The 24,189-nt window shown below is 44.5% G+C and overlaps 1 protein-coding gene across 3 annotated transcripts in view; it reads right to left on the bottom strand.

Moving 5' to 3' along the window:
* The window catches only part of pard3ba (par-3 family cell polarity regulator beta a), a 189,249-nt gene that overhangs the window by 13,222 nt on the left and 151,838 nt on the right, over positions 1-24,189 (bottom strand). For all 3 annotated transcript variants that reach the window (XM_014151297.3, XM_014151298.3, XM_014151299.3), the window contains 3 exons: positions 21,810-21,917; positions 21,265-21,582; positions 13,474-13,582 (listed from right to left, as the gene is read on the bottom strand). In XM_014151297.3, coding sequence (XP_014006772.3) covers positions 13,474-13,582; positions 21,265-21,582; positions 21,810-21,917 — 535 coding nt within the window. The remainder of the gene's footprint in view (positions 1-13,473; positions 13,583-21,264; positions 21,583-21,809; positions 21,918-24,189) is intronic.

The raw sequence follows: 24,189 nt of genomic DNA, 5'->3' as shown, positions 1-24,189 counted from the left end.
TGCGGGGTAATGGCTGTAGTCGCTGTGTGCCATTTGTCTCGTCGGCTATGTTCCAAATGGCACCCTATTCCTTACACAGTGCACTACTTTTGAACAGTGCCCTATGAGCTGGTCTTATGGGCCCAGGTCAAAAGTAATGCACTACAGGGAATAAGGTGCTATTTGGGACGAAGCCAGGGAGCACGGTAAGCCGGGGGCCAGAGCTCAGGTTAGAGCCGCTTGGTTGCATGTTAAGTCTGGTCATATGTGTCTCTGGGGAAGAGGGAGAGATGGAGGAGAGAGAGAGGGGGGGAGAAATGATGAGAGGAAGAGAGAGTGGGCGATAAGAGGGAGAGAAGGAAAGAAAGAGATAAGAAGAGGGAAAGAGCGGGAGAGAGAGAGAGAAAGCGGGGGTAGAGAGGGGGAGAGAAAGAGAGACAGAGAAGGAAAGATAGAGGGAGAGAAAGAAAGACAACGAGAGAGAGGACAGAGAGAATGTCTGCATAGAGAGCCGAAATTCACTCCAAACATTTTAGTGACAGAGTTGGAGGGGTGAATTTGGCCAGTGGACTACTAGTGGACTATCAAACAAGAATATAACATGATCATTTTGTTCATGTTGTAGCTGTTGAGCAGGTTACGGTCAGTCTCTATGAATAGTGAACAGTTGATAAGTGTGTGTGTGTGTGTGTGTGTGTGTCCAAAGGCCTGGACTCCTCTGGGGTGGTAGTGGTTAACATTTTTACATTTACATTTTAGTCATTTAGCAGACGCTCTTATCCAGAGCGACTTACAGTAGTGAATGCATACATTTCATACATTTTTTTTTTCTGTGCTGGCCCCCCGTGGGAATCGAACCCACAACCCTGGTGTTGCAAACACCATGCTCTACCAACTGAGCTACAGGGAAGGCCCTAACACTTCCTGGAGTCTGTCTGACCCCTCAACCTCCATCCTACACACACACACACACACACACACACACACACACACACACACACACACACACACACCGGGGCATAACTTCTCACCATGGCAACGGGGTAGAGTATAAATCTAGATTCAGTGAATTTTAATGAACCACATCCGAGCAGACAAATTATATTCATGGCAGTCTCTCCAACAACTATTGGACACAAAACAGAGAAGATCATATAACATTTTGTTTCCTATTAAAACCCAGACATTTTGGTTATGAGCCTGACGATGTCGTGTAAGTGTGTGTGTGTGTGTGTGTGTGTGTGTGTGTGTTGCTGTGGATCGCAGAGGCAGTGTTAATGTGTTCTACAGGTAGGGTAGCTTACAGAGGACCATACTTTCTCTGGACACCCTAAGCAGCTGAGGCCAGGCCACAAGCAGCCCATGGGGCATTGTGAGAGGCTGGGGTTTCCCTCCTGCACTGAGAACGTTAAGAGTGCTATGTGGCAGCCCACTCTTCCCACCATGGATGACCCTTTAGTCATATGAAATTAAAACTTTTCCAATTTGACCGGACTACAGACTGCCATACAAGACTGACGGACTACTTTTCTTCACAGTAAAAGACAAACGTCATAGCCAATGGAGAACCACACAGAAAGAATGGGCTTTTGACTAAAGGACAAGTTGATTTTCAAGCTCGAAAATCACCCTTTCTTGCTCGTTTTCTGGAGCGTCTGGAGTGCCACTAAGTGTTCCACAAAAACACACCAATCAAGTAGCTAAAGCCAGCTGTCGCATTCATCAAAAATACAGTGCATATACAGGAAATGAATTTCCTGGAGCACTTTACTCTCCTCGCAATTTATAGTCACGTGCGTACAATAAGCCTCAAACGAGGGCCTGAATGTCTTGACATAAAATACGAGCAATGCTTTCATGGTAAAACGGAGGTACGAGAGGGGGAAAAAAATCATCTTCTGAGCCTCTCTTTCTCGCTCCCTCTCTTTTTGAAAAGAGTAATTGCTTGTGTTGTCTGCCATCCATCCATCTCTGATGCTAATTAGCCGCATCTCTCAGTGAGGATACACAGCCTGGCGCCTGGCACATGCCGCCACCCCCCTCCGCCGAATCCCCTGAACTCCCTCCCGCTGGCACCGGACGCGCCCTCCTGCAGTCGGCTGGCATGAAGCAGCGGCAGCGAGATCCATCCAATATCTGCCATTCCTCATCATTTTCCGTAATGAGATTCCATTGATTTCCGCTCGGGAAACAAACGGGCACTGAGGGAATAGTTTTAGCCGTGGCAGGAGAGTGGGGGCTTTCAGGGAGACGGAAGTCTCAAACTGTGTCTCGCTGCTAACTCAAACTGTGCTCATGTTGCTCTTGGTGTTTTGTAAAATGAACAAACTGCACTCAGTCAGTGTCTAATCAACTCTCACTCTGCGGATCTCTCCCCCATGTTTGGCCAATCCAGCCCTACAGTACGTGTGGTATTGGTCTGTTTGATGCTTCACTGCTACAGTCATGCAGGCCCGTGCCGCCCAATGCCCCCCAAACACTTCCAGAGCTTGTTAGCAGCAGATGGTAAGACATGCATCCCCTCCCCATGCCTCCCCTTACAGCCATGTAAGGTTACTTCCAAACAGAGTGGAACGGAGAGCTAGCGTGAGCAGTGCAAGTACATGGCACAATTGGCCTGTAATTATATTGACTTGTTTTGGGAAATTGGGGTGGGATGGTGGGTGCAGGGGTAGGGTGAGGTTCATATAAACTTGATTGTAGCCCTTGGGGGGTGCGCTGTCCTATCGGCCTCTGACTTTTCGACGACAGGGGCGGCCGAAGAAGCCCTTCCCTGGAGAGCTATGTGGGTGCAGGGTTCTCGTTAAATCCTGTTGTTACACAGCTGGTTTGGATACCGGTCCTCAAGGTCCGGGTGAGCAACTGATTAGTAGAGTCAGGTGTGCTCCATTAGGGTTGGAGCAAAAGCCTGCAGGAGTTAGATCTCCAGGAGGAAGTATTGGCAACTGTGGGTTTGAGTGGTGTTCTCCTCATGTTCAGGGTTACAACTTTGATTCCAAAAGGTTGGGGTGTGAGGAAAATCCACAAAAGTGTCTGACCAATGATTTTGGTGGAGGTGGTCAGGAAAGGAATATTTCCGCTTGTCTGGCTCCAGGTGAGCTGCAGTATCGTCTATTTAAAATGTGACGGACCGTTTGCTCACGGCGCATGTGTTTGTGAGAGGAACATGTCCCCCATAGTCTAGACTCACAGAGTGGTTCCAGTTCTATGAGCATTACAGTATTCTGTCAAGTCATGGCAGCATGCACCCCCAGGGAGCCTGCCAACATTAAAGATGGGAAATTATGATGACCTCAACACACACACACACACACACACACACACACACACACACACACACACACACACACACACACACACACACACTCTCCCATGCAAAATACAACTGAGGGAAAGGTGATGAGGTGATGTGTCCCAACCCAAGGGAATGAGAGAGTGCGGGGAATCGGGGATGGTGTTTGATTGCAGTTTAAACTGCAAACAGATCACACACACTCTCCTGTAGGTCAAAGACAAGCCTCAGGGATAAAGAGGCTCAAATCAGTCCCGGTAGTCTTCGTCGGAGATAACCTAGTCGGGACGGCGCTTACGGAATTCAGAATGAACCGACATAAAACAAAGAGAAGTGAAGCTCTTTGTGTCTGGGGATGAGGAGGCGGCGTGGGGGAACGAGGACGGAGAGGAGAGGGGGGTTCCGTGTTCGGAATGACTCATTGTGACTTTGAAAAGTGTGGAGGAAAACTCTTGAGAGAACTGATGCGACACATTAAAAATGTGTGTGTGTATTGCACATTACATGTAGGGTGTCGGCAAACACATTCATCAAAGAAACCTCAAAGCGGACAGGAGAAAAAAGGAAATATCAAAAGCCATTCCAAAGCCAACGTGAGGTAAGCTAGCTAAACCACCGACAAAACTTAGAAACAAAACAGAATAAAGAAGCCATTGATGACACAGATTGAGGGCTGAAGATGTCATGGTCTCTAAATGCTGATCTAAGGTCAATTTGTCATTATACCCTCTTATGGTTATGGCTTGGGATGTGAGGGAAGAATGCTGATCCGAGATGTGTGCATAGGTCTAACTTCGATCTCTAATGCTGCTCGCCTGGGTTGCAGGGTCCCAGTCTCTCTTTGGCCAGACCCATTGGTCTCCAGTTCAATTGAAATACACTACATGACCAAAAGAATGTGGACAACCGCTCGTCAAACATCTCATTCTAAAATCATGGGTATGAATATGGAGTTGGTCCCCTCTTTGCTGCAATAACAGCCTCCACTCTTCTGGGAAGGCTTTCCACTAGATGTTGGAACATTGCTGCAGGGACTTGCTTCCATTCAGCCAGAAGAGCATTAGTGATGTCGGGCACTGACGTCGCGCGATTAGGCCTGGCTCGCAGTCAGCGTTTCTGTTCATCCCAAAGGTGTTCAATGGGGTTGAGGTCTGTGCAGGCCAGCCAAGTTCTTCCACACCGATCTCGACAAACCATTTCTGTATGTGCATGGGGAAATTGTCATGCTGAAACAGGAAATAGTTTTCCCAAAACTGTAGACCACAGAATCGTCTAGAATGTCATTGTATGCTGTAGCGTTAAGATTTCCCTTCACTGGAACTAAGGGGCCTAGCTCGAACCATGAAAAACAGCCCCAGACCATTATTCCTCCTCCACCAAACTTTACAGTTGGCACTATGCTTTGGGGCAAGTAGTATTCTCCCGGCATCGGCCAAACCCATATTTGTCCGTCGGACTGCCAGAAGGTGAAGCGGGATTCATCACTGCAGAATACATGCTCCACTGCTCCAGAGTCCAATGGCAGCGAGTTTTACACCACTCCAGCCGACGCTTGGCATTGCACATGTTGATCTTAGGCTTGTGTGTGGCTGCTCGGCCATGGAAACCCATTTCATGAAGCTCCCGACAAACAGTTCTTGTGCTGACGTTACTTTCAGAGGCAGTTTGGAACTGTGTTGCAACTGAGGACAGACAATTTTTTACGCGCAACGCGCTTCAGCACTCGTCGGTCCCGTTCTGTAAGCTTGTGTGGCCTACCACTTTGCGGCTGAGCCGTTGTTGCTCCACTTCACAATAACAGCACTTACAGTTGACCAGGGCAGCTCTAGCAGGGCAGAAATGTGACAAACTGACTTATCTGAAAGGTGGCATCTGATGACGGTGCCGCGTTGAAAGTCACTGAGCTTTTCAGTAAGGCCATTCTACTGCCAATGTTTCTCTACAGAGATTGCATGGCTATGTGCTCGAAGTTATACAGCTGTCAGCAACAGGTGTGGCTGAAATAAGCCAACACCCCTCCCCCCCCTTCAGGGCTGAAGCGAGGCCACTGTCCCGAACGGCTGCAGTTACAGCCTATAGCTATTGGGATTAAAGGCTAGTGTTTGTCCCCACTTTTGATTTGGGCTAGGCCGAACTTCTCAATTATACTGCAGCTTATGTAATTATATGGGTCTGTTAGAAGTTAGTCTTTGTATAATACTCCAGGAATAACTGAGCGACTGGCATAGTTAGGAAAGGGAGGGAGACTATGATCAGTGAAACGTGAAAGGGGGTTACAATTGGGCACTCAGTTATACCAAAGTGTCCAATAGACATGCTGACATGAGAAGAGCTTAGAAGGGAGAGAACGAGAGAAAGGAGAGACCTTGCTTTTGCCTGCCTAGAGAGCCAGATGGGCAGAGTTTGCAGTTTTGTGACAAGCCTCAAAAGGCCCACAAGCCTCAAAAGACTCGCCTGAAGGTAACCCGGTACCAGTTAAAAAAATAAAATGAATGGAAGTATACAAAACATTAAGAACACCAACAAATTTTATTAGAATGACCAGGTCAATCCAGGTGAAAGCTATGATCCATTATTGATGTCAACTGTTAAATCCACTTCAATCAGTGGAGACGAAGGGGAGGAGACCGGTTATAGATTTTAAACCTTGAGACAACTGAGACATGGATTGTGTATGTGTGCCGTTCAGAGGGTGAATGGGCAAGACAACATATTGAAGTGCCTTTGTACGGGGTAGGGTAGTATGTGCCTGGCACACCGGTTTGTGTCAAGAACTGCAACGCTGCTGGGTTTTTCACTCTTTCAACAGTTTCCCGTGTGTATCAAGCTGTCCACCACTCAAAGGACATCCAGCCAACTAGACAACGGTGGGAAGCATTGGAGTCAACATGGTCCAGCATCCGGGTGGAATGGTTTTGACACCTTGTAGAGTCCATGCCCCCAAGAATTTAGGCTGTTCTGAGGGCAAATCAATATTAGGAAGGTGTTGCTAATATTTGGTATACTCAGTACGTAAGTAGTTTAGTGCCAAAAAAAGGGGTTAAATGTGTTAAAAAAATATATACAAACAGCTTCCTGATCTTTCTTATATTTCTCAGATATAGGACAGACACTTCAAAACAAACTTTCTTTAGAGAATTATTTTGTAACTTACCTGCAGAAAAACAATGTTTGGAGCTCAAAAAGCAATAGTAACAGTACGCAAATCAGGGAGCCAAATCAACGGCTCTTTCACCAATGCGATTCGGTTCATGAACGAACATCACTAAAAACTAGGATGTCGAAGTATGGTACTGTCCAAACAAAGTTATGCATTGTCATAAATAACTCAATTTTTATGATAAAATATTCACCTAGCCACTCAATGTGATTTTGCTAGCTGAGTCTCCGTCTGTATATTTGGTTAATTGATCCATTACTGGATAAGTGGAGGTGGTAGCTCATTTATTCATTTGCTCATCTATCACTGACCACAAATCAAGTGTATTATTTTAGTCTCGACTCACGTAGTAAGAGCCTAGGCTATTTTCCTATCCAGTCCCAATCCCACTGAAACCCAACATCCTGACTCCTGTCTTGCATGAAAAATGCCTCATTTTAAATGTGTAGAAAGCACATCTCTTACCTATGCATGTCAAAATACCGCTCTAACATTTTCCCCAGCTTCTCCGCGCTGTCTCGTACTTGCTGCCCATATGAGCGCATCGGTAGAGAATGTGTGATCAACAGTATGAGAGTAGATATCGATATTTTCTTAAACAGAGTTGGTCCCCGTTAATATATCTTGACATTTAAACTATTTCCACTCTTTAACACCCCATTATTCATGAGCTGATCTGCCATCTGTATAATCATCAACTCAATTTTGCCAAATATCAGAGATATTCTGCCATTCGTTGAATGACGTTATCTAGCAAGTTTAGCAACGTTGGTCATTTTACTTTTGTTTGATTGCCGTTAAAAAGTTTGTACGATTCGACAACGCTATAGCCTACTCGGGGTGCTCTCTGTGCGTCACTCTTATTTTGGGAGAAGCCTCGCATATTAACCATATCCTGATTGTAAACGCTTTATATGGGCACTTCCGAGTTGTGCAGTATTACCAGGGACACTCAGGATAAATATGAATTATTTCCGGTATTGAAACTTAGTAGATTTTTGGGGAAATATTTATCCTTATTTCTACACTCTCCCTCTCTTGATAAACATCCCTTTTCTCACTTCTGGGTCGTTCCACCTGAAAAGCAAAAGAAAGTATTTCGAAACCCATCATCTCAGATTGTTCTGAAATCGTTTCTGTAGTTAGTAACAGACACGATTAACATTCCTGAAAGTTTAGTCCAAATTGGATGTTGGGTTTATTTATTAAATATTATCTTAATCCTATAATTTAAAATGGCCAATTTTAGTGCAATCAATTAGGTTAATTTCGCTTAGATCAAAAAAGATTTCAACAAAATGATGTTTCAGGAATGCTAATCTTACCTGTCTCTAACTACAAAAACGATTTCAGAACATTCTGAGATGGTGGGTGTCATGGCTTGCTGAAATGACATGGAATGACTCTTCTACCCTCTCTCCCCCTCTTAATGAACCACCCTTTTCCTCACTCTCTGTTGATAAACCTCCCCTTTCTCACTTCTACTCTCTCTGGTGATAAACCTCCCTTTTCCCCCTCTTGCTACACCTTCCTGTTCTTCACCAGTCTCTCCACAAAGCATTCTCTTTTAATCTCTCCCCCCCATTTAATCGCTTCCCATCATTCGACCTCTCTCTCTCTCTCTCTACCCCCCACCTTCCCCCTCCCTCCCTCCCCTCCCTCTCCTCCAGTCCACAACATAATTCTGCAGTAGGCTACCCACGGTGCTACAGTATGTCAGCAGCCCCCAACAGTAAGCAAACACACAGCAGGAGGTAGCACACCAGCTCATCCATTATCCCTTTGTGTTGGTGCTGCTGGGCTGTCAGGCCCAAAACAAGACTGATCTCTGGTCAGTGGTAGATCAGTCACTGATCTAAACACAACACAGGTCACTTCTCTGTAGTACAGCATTAGCTCCCTCCTATGAGGCTTTGATATACTAGATTAAGGAGTAGATAATGGTCCGACTGCTGCTAGCGGGGATCATCTAGACTGCAGTAGGAGCCGGTATCTCCGGTCCTGGAGGGCCGTAGCGTGTGCTGTACGGGCTTTGTTCCAGCTTTAATAACATTTACATTCAAACTTATTGAGGTCTAAATTGAACGGGCACATGATCAAGTCATTGTTTGAGTTGTTAGTGTTAGGCCTGAACAAAAGCCTGCGGTTACCGTGGCCCTCAGTTGCCCCCGTCCACCCCTCATCTAAAGGGAACATCATGCTAAAAAGACTAGGCTCTACACACCCACCACACAATTATGGTTATGCCTGGGCACCTGTGTGGCACTAGGGGGTTCTCCTGCCCCCTGGGCGTCCCACACTCCCACAGTGCTCCTGGGGGTAGAGTAGACCATCACCATCAGATGAGAGGCACGCTAGCCATCCATCACTGTGACGGCGGTGGTTTTTGTTTACTTAATGATGTGGAGGGTGTTTATGAAGCGACGCCGCGCCCGCCACAGCTCGCATCATCTGCCCCCAGGAGTTGACATTAAAACATCATCAACGTGATTGATGTCCGCCCGACAACATTGAACTGCTCCAGAGCTGACGGGTCACATCTTTTGCGGAGTGTGTTTATGTGTGGGATGGTGGAGTGTGGGTAGTATGTGTATTTGTGTGATAGAGTAGGTGTGTGTTTGATAGAGTGTGTGTGTGTGTGATTTGTGTTCATTAATGTGATTCCCAGGGTAATGAGTTGGAGATAAGGTGTTGATATTATATTCCTCCTGCACTATCGGCCCTGATATCCGAGTTAGCTTCTCTTGGAGCCAGTTCACTTCCTCAGTCCTTCATTTTTCCTCCTTTCATTACTTCAATTATGGTTACACCCCAAATGGCACCTTATTCCCTATATGGTTCTCTGCTTTTGACCACGGCCCATACAGTATGTCTCTGGTCAAAAGCAGTGCTCTATGTCGGGAATAAGGTGCCATTTAGGACAAATCCAATGTGTCTTCTATCCATCTTCCATGGTCAAGGGCATTTTCCACTGTAAATGGCAAGCTTTGGTACATGGACGTTTCAGAAAAGGACTTGTAAAACCCTTAATTCTATTTCATTTAGCTGGGTGTTTTTCAGTCGGTTAGACATTTACCGAATACCAAAGATGTCTGGATTAGACCAAGTATGGCTGCCTCTGACATAGTCCCCTATTCCCCAAATAGTGCACTCCTTTTAACCAGGGCTCATTTTGGACACACACTTCCTTTCCTTGCCTATGCCACGTGCTTGTGGTAGAGTGGAACTCCAAAATGGCTGCCAGTTGCATGTGGCTTACTGCGTAGGGGACATCACTGCCAGCTACTGTGGCAGCCGAATGGACAGCCACATCTAAAAATACCAGAAACTGGCCAGTCTGTATACACTGAGGCCCAACAGGCGACACGACATCATATACACTATCATTATCATGCCTCGAAGGGATAAAAAGCTAGAAAGCTTTGTCCCAAATGGCACAGTATTCCCTATATAGTGCACTACCCTTGAGCAAGGCAGTTAACCCCTAAAAACAAGTGCTCCCCGGGCACTGATGGTGTGAAATTCGATTAAGGCAGTCCCCCGCACCTCTAAGATTCAGAGGGGTTGGGTTAAATGCGGGAGCCACATTTAGGTTGGATGCATTCAGTTGTACAACTGACTAGGTATCCTCTTTCCCCATAGGGCCCTGGTCAAAAGTAGTGAGCCATTTTGAAAATAGGGTGTTATTTGGGAGGCAGCCCCTGTACTTGGACAGATGGTATATGTGGGTGTGTACTGAGACTGACATGGTCAAGACAAAAAGGTAGAGATGAAGGGGAACATGGGATGAAAAGGAGAGAGGGAACACACAAGAGAGAGTATGCAGGAGTCACAGGCAAGAAAAGATGAGAAAAGGATCACACACACATCTTGATGAGAAAAAAACCTTTAATGTGTGGAGGCTTTGAATGAAGCATCAATTCACAATCTGCGCTTTTCTCCTCAAAGAGCTGTGGAATGGTTTAATTTGTATTAAGTTGGAGATGTTTAAGCAGGGGATGGAGAGTGGGGGGGCTATCTAATATCTTGTTGGTTAAATTCCCTTACTGTATTTTATGTTTCAAATATGTTTTATTGAGGAGTAAACGAATCAGGTATGCAGGTTACTAAGCAGGATAGTGTACTCCCAGTGACAAACAATTAAATAGAATCAGGTATGCAGGTTACTAAGCAGGATAGTGTACTCCCAGTGACAAACAATTAAATAGAATCAGGTATGCAGGTTACTAAGCAGGATAGTGTACTCCCAGTGACAAACAATTAAATAGAATCAGGTATGCAGGTTACTAAGCAGGATAGTGTACTCCCAGTGACAAACAATTAAATAGAATCAGGTATGCAGGTTACTAAGCAGGATAGTGTACTCCCAGTGACAAACAATTAAATAGAATCAGGTATGCAGGTTACTAAGCAGGATAGTGTACTCCCAGTGACAAACAATTAAATAGAATCAGGTATGCAGGTTACTAAGCAGGATAGTGTACTCCCAGTGACAAACAATTAAATAGAATCAGGTATGCAGGTTACTAAGCAGGATAGTGTACTCCCAGTGACAAACAATTAAATAGAATCAGGTATGCAGGTTACTAAGCAGGATAGTGTACTCCCAGTGACAAACAATTAAATAGAAAAGGACATAAAAAGAAAAACTACTCTTATTGTATTTTATGTTTGCGGTTATTGTCTGTCTGTGAAACTGAAAATGTAGAAATAAAATATAGATTTTTTTTTAAAGATGGAGAAATGCTACATGTAGCTCTATATTCTTTTCAATGCAGCACTTTCCCCCAGCGCGGTACGAGGTACATAAAGGAAGAATGGGCCTTGTGTGACCTTGTATGAGCAGCGCAATACTCAAGTGTCATTAAATCTTTGAAAACATTCAAGGTGACCAGACTAGGCTGCTGAAAAGAGCAAAGACAGCTGAAAGGAGGGCACAAAATGGGCTACGCGGGGAGACATGGGCGCAACAATTACCAGAGTGAATGAAACGTTGAAACATTTGATTTACTCTCTCTCTCTCTGTATATGTTGTAACTATTGGTCTGCTGTCTCCTTCCATTTAACTTACAGTATTTCTTTTTGTTCTCAAGGTTTACCTCACACATTCTATATGGGCTATACAGTATATAGGTTTAACACACGTTTTCTCTCTCAGCCTGTGATTTCATCGGAGTCTCTGTTTTAAATGATAACGTCCCATAAGCAGCTGCCTCAGGGGAAGCACCTACAGCTGTGCTGTTGACGCTGTATTTGTTTCTATTGCAACTAACAATCAGATGGCGAGTTGCCTCCCAATCACTGCCTCCTAATTGTCTACACATTGTAATAAGGGTATACGAAGGAACACACAACAACCGATTCCAAGAGGCATCGTTAGGCTGTTTCAGCGTGTGAATAATGTTCTTCGATGGATCAAACAGAACCGGGGATCAGAAGGATGTTCTAACGGTCTCAGTGTTTGGATAACGTTCTAAGACGGTTCCACACACGCAACCAGAAGTGAGAGAGAGAGAGAGGAGAGGGGGGGGGGTGAAAGAGAGCATGGTTGTTTAGGTTGAGCAGTAGTGCTAAAAAGATCATATGAAAATGTCACCAACCTTAATGTTTATTTACTTAAAGAGAGAGAAATGGAGAGAGAAAGAGGGTGCTGCCACTGTAGAATACTTAATGCTAACAAGAGAGAGCTCCAAATAAACCCAGCCAGGCTTTAAGACAACATGGATCGTCTGTGACTCAGCTCCACAATTGGGAGGAAAACATGCCAACGCCTGCACACAAACATAAACGCCCACACACACACACACACACACACACACACACACATAGCTTTATTACAATTGCCTGTTGCAAAATCATCCTTAGTTACCATACGCACGAAGGAAAATGAGTAAGTACACCATCACATCCCCATATGATAATACTGCCTGGTGATATCCTATGGAATGATTCGTATTATGATCAACACAGTGTACAAAACATTAGGAACACCTTCCTAATATTGAGTTGCACCCCCTTTTGCACTCAGAACAGCCTCAATTCTTCAGGGCATGGACTCTACAATGTGTCGAAATCGTTCCACAGGGATGCTGGTCCATGTTGACTCCAATGCTTCCCACATTTGTGTCAAGTTGGCTGGATTTCCTTTGGGTAGTGGACCATTATCGATACACAGGAGAAATGGTTGAGGGTATAAAAACCCAGCAGCGTTGCTGTTCTTCACACCCTCATACCGCTGCGCCTGGCACCTACTACCATACCCTGTTCAAAGGCACTGAAATCTTTTGTCTTGCCCATTCACCCTCTGAATGACACACATACACAATTCCATGTCTCAATTGTCTCGAGGCTTAAACCTGTCTTTCACACATACTAGCCACACGCCACCCTCCCCTTCATCTCCACTGAGTGAAGTGGATTTAACAAGTGACATCAATAAGGGATCATTGGATTCACCTGGTCAGTCTAATAAAATTAGTAGGTGTTCTTAATGTTTTGTATACTCAGTGTATACTTCCATTTTTTTAAACTGGTACCGGGTTACCTTCAGGAGAGTCTTTTGAGGCTTGTGGGCCTCAAAATCCAGCTTTCACCTGGATTCACCAGGTCAGTCTATGTCATGGAAAGAGACGTTTTGTACACTCAGAATATAGTGTGCTTAGGATCTCCTTTCTCTCATAGCCAGAGTGTGTTTGTCCCAAATGGCACCCTAGCTCAGGCTCTGGTCAAATGTAGTGCACTTTATAGGGAATAGGGTGCCATTTGGGAATCAGCCAGAGAAAGACACTTGGTGTCTCTAGGCAGTGGGCAGGGACGCAAAGTATGGATTACCATGTAGTTAATCTCCATGTTCTGTTGACAAGATGCATGTAAACCACTTGTGGTGGTTCATCTAGTCACTGTGATCTGCGTAGGCACAGCGGGAGGCGAGCCAGAGGTCTCCAAGTGAGGACACACACACATTCATGTACACATGCATGCACTCATACATTCAAGCACGCACACAGATGCATCATGTGCCCGAGAGCACGCACACACTCACTCGTGGTGGGTCGTGGTCGAGGGCTCTGCGGCGGATGACCTCTAGCTCTTCGTAAGCGGGCGCAGCACGGGCCTGCTGGAGCTCTCTCCTGAGCTTCTGGACACGCTCACTGAGAGAAAGAGAGAAATAAAGATAAAGAGTTCCAATCACAGGCTGACACATGAACCATAACACAGGAGCCATATACAGAACAGACGTAAAATGTACTGTGTGTTACATGGAAAGAGACCACAGAACAATATAAGATGAGAGACAGCGAGGAAGAGCTCGGTAACCCACACACACACAAATATACTAATTGATGCATACACACCCACATAATGCACAAACAAACTAGACTCCCAACCTCTCCCACTCATACTAATGATGTGACCCACAGCAGGTATTGATTCTGGGGCAGCAGTGAGAGCTTCATTAGAGGGGAACCAGCACAGGCATACATGCTAAAAGTTCCTTTAATGACCATGGCCTTAATTAGCAGGCCTGGCTGGTGCTCTGGTGGTGCGCTGACAAGAGGATGTGAATGTGTCGTTCTAAATCATCCTACCGCCAGTCAATGGGGACAGACTGAGGCAGACATCCATTTATATGCAGAGTCTCTCTCTCTACACAACCCAGCCCAGCCTGATACACAGAAGAACAGAGCTGCAGTCCCTCACCTGCCACACAATCAAACAGACACATAGACAAACACACAAGTACAATATCCTGCAGCTACCACCACTCAGGGCCCAATACCAATTTGAAATTTGGACACATAAATGTATTTCTCGCCTAATTCTTCCATTGATTTAAATGCGCAATTTACAAGAAGGTCCAAATTAGGACTGGGCCCTACAAGAACACGTGAAGACAGACCCTTGTTCTTCACGTAGCATCGTTGATGTTGTTTGTTTTGAAATTGCAATCCTTTCACCCATCACCCGCTTAATCCCCCCCCCCCCCAGTAGCTACAGCAGCTGAGCAGGGACATTCAGAGCAGAAAAATAACCCATTTTCAAAAACCCATTGATGCGGTCCTCGATCCGTCATTAGGGCTGCCATCTTGATTGAGCGTGCATGTCGTCTCTCGTAATGAAAAAATGATTATAATGATGTTCCCCGGCACATCGGAGACCCTCCAGATATCAGTGTTGCATAAATAAATAAATACTATTAGGTCTTGTGCTGAAACTGCAGGGCAGCAAGTCATGACATTCTTTCTCAGAGGAGAGATCATGGGTGCGTGCAAAATGACATCCTATGCCCTAAAAGTAGTGCACTACAAAGTGCAGGGCTGCCCAACCCTGTACGGTACATGGACAGCTACCCTCCTGTAGTTTTTTGCTCCAACCTAATCTAGCATACTTGATTATAACATTTAACTGGTTGATAAGCTCATGTTAGTTGCAACTGGGGATAGAGCAAAAACCTACAGGAGGGTAGCTCTCCAGGAAGAGGGTTGAGCAGCCCTGCACTTTGTAGGGCACTTCTTTCAGGGAATAGGGTGGTGCCATTTTAGACTCAGCCCATGTAAAGGCTCAGCACGTACCTACTAAATGACTCCCCATTCATTCTGTTAATAAGAACCCTATTTTGATGATTATTCCCTACTGGAATTTGGTCTCTAGGTACCCTCTCTAAGGTCAGAGGTTACCGTAAAGCAAGTCTTAGTAATTGGTATCTGGGCCCCTGAGCCATAAAAATCGGCCATGGGTGTCCTTAAGTGATTAAGAAGTTTCAAATGAATAGTCTATTCAACTGGGGGTCTCAGCCTTCATGTAATGTTTTGGAACTAGGCACGGAAGGATGAAACAACGAACAGATAAGGAAGAGTATTTAAGCATGGGTGTCAACCTCATTCCATGGAGGGCCGAGTGTCTGCGGGTTTTTGGTTTTTCCTTTCAATTAAGACTTAGACAAACAGTTGAGGGGTTCCTTACTAATTAGTAATCTTAATTTATCAATCAACTACATGGGTGGAGAGAAAACCTGCAGACACAAGGCCCTCCGTGTAGTCTACATTTTTTTTAACCTTTATTTAGCTAGGCAAGTATTTACAATGACGGCCTACCCCGGCCAAACCTGGACGATGCTGGGACAATTTTGCGCCGCCCTATGGGACTCCCAATCACAGCCAGATGTGATACAACCTGGATTCAAACCAGGGACTGTAGTAATGCCTCTTGCACTGGGATGCAGTGCCTTAGACTGCTGCGCCACTCGAGTGCCCACCATCTTGAGGGTGCAAGATTATTACAAACCTTGCAGAAGTATAGTTTGTGTCCCTGTGCACATTTTTGTTTAATAAAACACTTAAATATATTGCTCTTGCATCGAGCATTTCTCCACACCTTGACCAGTTTTCAATTCCTAACAATTCAGTGCACCAATAGGAACTACTACTGAAAGTACTTTGAAGTATCAAGGGAGAGAGAGAGAGAAGGTAGTGGGCACTATGGTTGAATTGCGGGAACCCCGGCTACCGACATATGCCGCCTAAAACCACTCCCTTTTCCCAGGATAAATAACCCTGGTAAATTATAATAAATTATTTATATGAACACATGGCGTGAAATGGAACTGTTAAATGATATGCAATGTCTAAATATTGGTTCTCTGCGGCCTCTGCATGATAATCAACGCTCAGGGTGGGGACAGACAGCCTATCTCAGTATGGAGTGCAATTCACAATGCGTGTAGACCTGTCATCTCATCATGGTAACTTCCTTTTTTGTGACAAGTAGGCCTGCTTTTTCTGCAGCATAGTCTATGCAGTAATATAAAGATGGAATGCGTGTCTGATTTACCCATCTCTATCTGGCTTTCGGGGGTCACCTTATTTTTTAATTGTAAGATGATATATATATATATATATAGTTACGCCACATAGTCATATATATAGTTATATATAACTATATATATATATAGTTATAGTTATATATATATATACATATACATATACATATACACATACATACATACATACAAAAAATCCAGAAAATCACATTGTAGGATTTTTTATGAATTTATTTGCAAATTAATAGATAATTAATAGATAATCCTGTTCTAGAGTGATACTATATATCACCATATATAGACCACTGGAGATAATAAAACTTGTTTACCCAAGAGAGCATATAGCTAGCTACATCTATGGGCTTTATGTTTTTCTGCTGTGCGTAATGTGCAGTAGCCTATATCATATATGTATTGGATGACGGCACAATCATTTGGGCTTGGCCTCATTAAATGTCTTTAATGTAGGGCTCATAACATGTACTTAATGTATGTCTCATCAGGCTCAGGTAGCATCAGGCTCTAATCAAATCCGGACATAGGCATAATTATATGCTTTATAATGCTTTTGAATGATAGTTCCGGTTTTGGCGGGAAATACCGGGTTACCTGGGAGAAAAGTGATTTATTCTAGGGATGGAACATTTTCCTGGGATAATATTTAACCCTAGTGGGAACTGGGCAGAGGTTTCTTTACTTACTTCAACTGTTTAACAGAATACAAACATTTCAGAATAATGTGTGAGGTTATAACTCCTCCATTAAGCATACACTTTAGGCAGAAAGCAGAAATAGTAAGATGACTGAGAAGTTATTTTAGATACAGAACTGATGATTCAGCTGGCCTTTGAGGTCAGGTACACCCACCTGCACCATGTCTATGCAGGCACGTGTGTGTCTATGTCTGTGTGTGTGTGTGTAAGTCCATTCGTGTATGTTTATGGGAGCATCGGACCAGGTTGTCATCAGAAGCTAATTTCTCCTCGTTTGCCAGCCAGACACCAGGGAGCCCAGAGCGCCAGTGGAAAGTTCAGTAAAGGGTAAAGATATCTATTTTCCCTCTTTTCCAGGGGGGAGGGATGGGGGAACTTTCAGAACCTTCCATTCCCTTTGGTCTCAGGGATGTTTGTCAAACCTGTGTGTGTGTATATGTCCAACCTCAGGAGGACTAATTAGGGAGACTTGGCCAATGAACTAGGGCCACCGGGACTGGGACTGTCTCTGACTGGCCACATCAAAGAGAAGACAGGACAGGACGAAGGGAAATTTAAGTAAACGGAAATGGTGCTGTATTGATCATCCGCTGTGGAACGTTGCAATTGTGGTGGCTGAGAGGGCGATGGTGGATGAGTACAAGGATTCGGTCAGCATAGTTCTGGAGAACTCCAACCCACACTTTATCTTCCTGTCTTTCCTACTGACACCACTAGTGCATACTGTCCTTATGGGTTGCAGATGGACTAGTGTCTAGGATTAGGGCTATATACTTAGAAAATCTGACAATCATATTTTTTATTTAACAACATTGAAATACGGCACATAAGCAACATGGCTTTTTAAGAAACTCCTCAGGTGACTATTTTCTTTGTTCCCTCTTTCCTCCCTCTCCTTCCTTTCCCTGGTCTGTGGAGAGACTAGCTGACCTATTCTCTAATAATATTTGACAAGCGTAGGTACGTTTTTTTCTCTCCACAGGTCAGCCTCTAGCGTCGCTGTAATCAAATGTGACGCCCATCCATGGACGCACCTGCCATGGAAGTCCTAATGAAAACATTTCCAGCACTAAATTATGTAGACACTCCAGAGTCAACTTTCTCCTCTCTGACAGGTGAGGGGGGAGGAGAAGGACGTACCACTACTGAGCATGTGCACACCAAACACACACACACACGAAGCCACAATATAATAGAATTCTCCCCTATCCAAATTGGTCCTCTAAAAGCGGCATTGGATTCTAGACTGGAGTGTTGCTAGGTTACAAAAAGGCTTCGCTGCAAAACCACTGGGCGGGTTTGAGTGTGTGTGTCGGCAAAGCTGTGTGTCCATATGCATGAATGAATCAATGAATGGGTGCGTTTCGCAAGCAGATGTGTGTTGTAAGTCTGTAAATGTGTGTGTGGTTGGAACCCAGGACTATGTGGCGTAACTAAACTATCATACAGTCAATTCCAACCAGACTAAATTGATCATGTTACACTGTTGCTAGCTCCAATTAGTCATCCATTACAAATGTCAGTAGAATATGGAGTGTTCAAATTATGCTGCTGTAGTCGAGCAGGGAGAGGAGAGGGAGAAAGAGGGAGAGGCAGAGAAAGAGAGAAAATGAGGAAATAGAAAAAGCGACAGCGAGACAGTAAGACGGAGAAAAATGTAAAATGAGGGAAGAGGAAAGAAGAACAGAATGGTAGAGTAATTAAGTTAGAGGAGAGGGGAGGAGTCTAACTGATCTGTCAAGCTGCTAGACTGTGGCTAATTATCCTCCCCTTTTTTCCCCCTCTCCATGTCTGACTCGATCCCTTCATAACAGTCAAATCTATTCCTTTCCCATCCCTCTCGCTCTCTTTCCTTCCCTCTATCACAATCTCCCTCTAACTTTCAAATAAAATAAAATGTTATTTGACTAGTCTTCGTAAACAGGTGTAGACTAACAGTGAAATGCTTACTTAGGGGTCCTTTCCCAACAATGCAGAGTTAAGATAAAGATTAAAAAAAGAGAAAGTAAATAGTGACATGAGGAAGAAACACACAGTGAATTATGAATAACAATAACGAGTAAAAAAATAACATGGCTATATAAAGGGAGCACCAGCACTGAGTTGATGTGCAGGGATACGAGTTATTTGAAGTAGCTATGTACATATAGGTAGGGGTAAAGTGCCTAGGCAACACGGTAGATAATAGACAGTAGCAGCAGCATATGTGGTGAGTGTGAACGTGTGTATGTGTGGTGTCAGTATGCATGTGTGTGTATTCTATGGTATGGGCGTATGTCGCGTGTGTGTGTTGAGGTTTCAGTGTAAGTATGTGTGAGTGTGTGGGTAGGGTCTAGTGTGTGTTCAGAGTCAGCACAAGAGAGTTAGTGCAAAAAAGGGTCAATGCAGGTATTCTGGGTATCCATTTGATTAGCTATGTAGCAGTCTTGTTTAGCAGTTTTATGGCTTGGGGGAAGAAGCTGTTCAGGGTCCTGTTGGTTCCAGATTTGGTGCACTAGTACTGCTTGTCGTGTGGTAGCAAAGAGAACAGGCTTTGACATTTCTTTTGGCATAGAGGTTGTTCGTTTCCTCTCTCCCTTTAAAATGACACCACCTACTTAATGATTCTAAATAGTGTACTTTAAATGTTTGCTTCGGGCAAAGCTTGAGGGTCTGCGAACCCTAAACCCTCATGCTGAGAAATGCTACAGTATTGTTGTTAGCTATACAGCGCATTCGGAAAATATTCAGACTCCTTGAGTTTCTCCACATTTTCTTACGTTACAGACGTATTCTAAAATTGATTAAATTGTTTTTTTCCCCCTCATCAATCTACACACAATACTCCGTAATGCAAAAACAGGTTTTTAGAAATTTAAGCAAATATAAAAAAAAATATGAAATCATACATTTACATAAGTATTCAGACGCTTTAATCAGTACTTTGTTGAAGTATATTTGGCAGCGATTACAGCCTCGAGTCTTCTTGGGTATGACGCTACAAGCTTGGCACACCTGTATTTGGGGAGTTTCTCCCATTCTTCTCTGCAGATCCTCTCAAGCTCTGTCAAGTTGGATGGGGAGCGTCACTGCACAGCTATTTTCAGGAATATTCTCTGTTGTCCTGTTGGAAGGTGAACCTTCGCCCCAGTCTGAGGTTTTCATCAAGGATCTCGCTGTACTTTGCTCCGTTCATCTTTCCCTCAATCCTGACTAGTCTCCCAGTCCCGGCCGCTGAAAAACATCCCCCAGCATGATGCTGCCACCACCATGCTTCACCGTAGGGATGGTGCCAGGTTTCCTCCAGATGTGACGCTTGGCATTCAGGCCAAAGAGTTCAATCACATAGACCTTTTGGCAAACTCCAAGTGCCCTTTATTGACAAGTGGCTTCTATCTGGCCACTCTACCATAAAGGCCTGATTGGTGGAGTGATGCGGAGATGGTTGTCCTTCTGGAAGGTTTTCCCATCTCCACAGAGGAACTCTGGAGCTCTGTCAGTGTGACCATCGGGTTCTTGGTCACCTCCCTCACCAAGGTCCTTCTCCCCCAATTGCTCAGTTTGGCCAGGTGGCCAGCTCGAGAAGGAGTCTTGGTGGTTCCAAACTTCTTCCATCTAAGAATGATGGAGGCCACTGTGTTCTTGGGGAATGTTTTTGGTACCCTTCCCCAGATCTGTCCCTCGACACAATCCTGTCTCAGAGCTCTACGGAAAATTCCTTCAACCTCACGGCTTGGTTTTTGCTCTGACGTGCACTGTCAACTGTGGGACCTTATATAGACAGGTGTGTGCCTTTCCACATCATGTCCAATCAATTGAATTTACCACAGGTGGACTCCAATCAAGTTGTAGAAACACATGGATGATTCATGGAAACAGGATGCACCTGAGCTCAATTTCGAGTCTCATGTAAATACGTAAAAATGTTTTTTTTTTAAACTGTTTTCGCTTTGTCATTATGTGGTATTTTGTGTAGACTGACGAGGACATTTTTTATCCATTTTAGAATAAGGCTGTAACGTAACAAAACATAGAAAAAGGCAAGGGGTCTGAATACTTTCTGAATGCACTGCACATGTTTGTTTATCCTAAAAATGTATAGTAAAATAAGTAAAATAATTAAATAAACATACATACATTATCTATCATGGATATTTCTGTTTTTAAATGGATCTTTGAAGGCAACAAAGATAAACTATCCCCCCATGCTTGCCCAATCCCACTGAGCCCATAGTGACAGTATGACCCACTACAGCAACTCAAGGTCATACATTGGAGGGCACTGTGAAGGAGTGATTTTTAGGTTTTTGGATCAACTCACCTGTCGCTCGGAGGGGGCTGAAGCTGCGACGTGGAAGTCGAGGGCGGGGCTCTCTGCTTGTTTACCTTGGCATAGAGCCCCTCTAAGTCCTCTCCCGAGGGCTGGCGGCTGTGTGAGGGTCCGCCGGGGGGTGGTCCCCCGAGGGCTCGCTGAGGAGAAGGGGTGCGGCTGAGGTAGGAGGGTGAAGGGCCCTTGGGGGGCTCCCGAAAGGTGTTGATACGGGCGTAGTTGGGGTCATGGTCATCGTCCTCCAAGTCGGGTGGCAGGGGGTCGGGGGTCACGTGGCCGTCGCGCACCTCCATGTATCGGAGCTCGTGTCTGTCGGTCATATAAGAGGGGACAGATACCGTCACTCACTGTCTGAATCAAACTCACATTAACTTGATGGGATTGGACTAAAAAACTGCATACATTGTATATATGTAATAGCGAGGTGTTTGAATGATAAAGGGTGGAGCCAGAGAGTGACAGACAGGAAGACAGACACACAGACAGACCATTGATTGATATACACACAGACAACAGGGCAAACAGTGTGAGCTCACCTCACTCCCTCCTCAATCTTGTTCAGCTCCTCCTCGCTCAGAGCCTCCAACTTCTGCTTGGAAGCCTTCACCTCTGCCTTGCTCTTCTCCTCCTTTTTCTTGCCAAACCTGGGGAGGGAGAGAGGGATTGAGAGAGAGAGAGAGAGAGAGAGAGAGAGAGAGAGAGAGAGAGAGAGAGAGAGAGACACAACGTGAAAAAAATTGGTAAGATGATGTTTCATTTGGGATTCAAAACATTGTGGCAGTTCGTAAAGCGACAATAGAGGCTGCAGAGATTATGAAAGGAACTAGTTGAGCAGCAGGCCACATAGCAGTGGAGAGACTACAAGAGGGGAGAGAAGGAACCAAACAGCAGAATCCAGAATCCAGTTCACCCCGCAGCCAAACATGTGTTCACACTTCCACAAACTTACACACATAGACCCTGCACACACACACGCATGCATCTCACACACACATACAGTACCTGTCACAGGTTTGGACACATCTACTCATTCAAGGCTTTTTCTTTATTTTTACTATTTTCTACATTGTAGAATAATAGTGAAGACATCAACACTATGAAATAACACATATGGAATCATGTAGTAACCCCAAAAAATAGTTAAACAAAACAAAATATATTTCATATTTGAGATTCTTCAAAGTAGCCACCATTTGCCTTGCTGCTCCTGAGTGTCGCAATGGTCTAAGGCACTGCATCTCAGTTCAGGAGGCATCACTACAGTCCCTGGTCTGAATCCAGGCTGTATGACATCCAGACGTGATTGGGAGTCCCATAGGGCGCACAAATTGGCCCAGCGTCATCCGGGTTTGGCCGGGGTAGGTCGTCATTGTCAATAAGAATTTGTTAATAACTTACTTACCTAGTTACATAAAGGCTAAATAAACAATTGCCTTGATAGAATGTCAAGAGTGTGCAAAGCTATCAACCAGCTTCACCTGGAATGCTTTTCCAACAGTCTTGAAGGAGTTCCCACATATGCTGAGCACTTGTTGGCTGCTTTTCCTTCACTCTGCAGTCTAACTCATCCCAAACCATCTCAATTGGGTTGAGGTTGGGTGATTGTGGAGGCCAGGTGATCTGATGCAGCACTCCATCACTCTCCTTCTTGGTCAAATAGCCCATACACAGCCTGGAGGTGTGTTGGGTGATTGTCCTGTTGAAAAACAAATGATAGTCCCACTAAGTGTAAACCAGATGGGATGGCGTATCGCTGCAGAATGCTGTGGTAGCCATGCTGGTTAAGTGTGCCTTGAATTCTAAATAAATCACTGACAGTGTCACCAGCGAAGCACCCCCATACCATCACACCTCCCTCCATGCTTCACAATGGGAACCACACATGTGGAGATCATCCGTTCACCTACTTTGCATCTCAGAAAGACACAGCAGTTGAAACAAAAGATCTCAAATCTGGACTCCAGACTAAAGGCCAGATTTCCACCGGTCTAATGTCCATTACTCGTGTTTCTCGGCCCAAGCCAGTCTCTTATTATTATTGGTGTCCTTTAGTAGAGGTTCCTTTACAGCAATTCAACCTAATTCATGCAGTTTCCTCTGAACAGTTGATGTTGAGATGCGTCTGTTACTTGAACTCTGTGAAGCATTTATTTGGGCTGCAATCTGAGGTGCCGTTCACTCTAATGAAGTTATCGTCTGCAGCAGAGGTAACTCTGGGTCTTCCTTGCCTGTGGCGGTACTCATGAGAGCCAGTTTCATCATAGCACTTGGTGGTAATTGAAGTTTTCCGGATTGACTGACTTTGATGTTGTTTCTCTTTGCTTATTTGAGCTGTTCTTGACCTAATATGGACTTTGTCTTCTACCAAATAGGGCCATCTTCTGTATACCACTCCTACCTTGTCACAACACAACTGATTGGATCAAACGCATTAAGGAAAGAAATTCCACAAATGAACTTTCAACAAGGCACACCTGTTAATTAAAATGCATTCCAGGTGACTATCTCATGAAGCTCGAATGCCAAGAGTGTGCAAAGCTGTCATCAAGGCAAAGGGTGGCTACTTCGAAGAATCTCAAATATAAAATATAATATAAAGTGTTTAACACTTTTTTGGTTACTACATGATTCCATATGTTATTTCAAAGTTTTGATGTATTCCCTATTACTCTACAATGTAGAAAATAGTAAAAATAAAGAAAAAACAAGGAATGAGTAGGTGTGTCCAAACCTTTGACTGGTACTGTACGTATGTGCACACACAGATACCATGACGACCACACACGTGCACTAGCATGCATACGCACACACACACGTTAGCAATTCACAGCAGAGAAACAGTACCCATCGCTCACACAAACACTATTACACACACATACGAACCAAACTCACTCCCACATGTTTATTAGCGCCCTT

The sequence above is a fragment of the Salmo salar genome, chromosome 17, assembly GCF_965601325.2.
Source record: "Salmo salar chromosome 17, fSalSal1, whole genome shotgun sequence".
NCBI classification, from domain to species: domain Eukaryota; kingdom Metazoa; phylum Chordata; class Actinopteri; order Salmoniformes; family Salmonidae; genus Salmo; species Salmo salar.
Note: the sequence above shows the minus strand (reverse complement) of the source record. Positions and strands in the feature narration are given on the sequence as shown.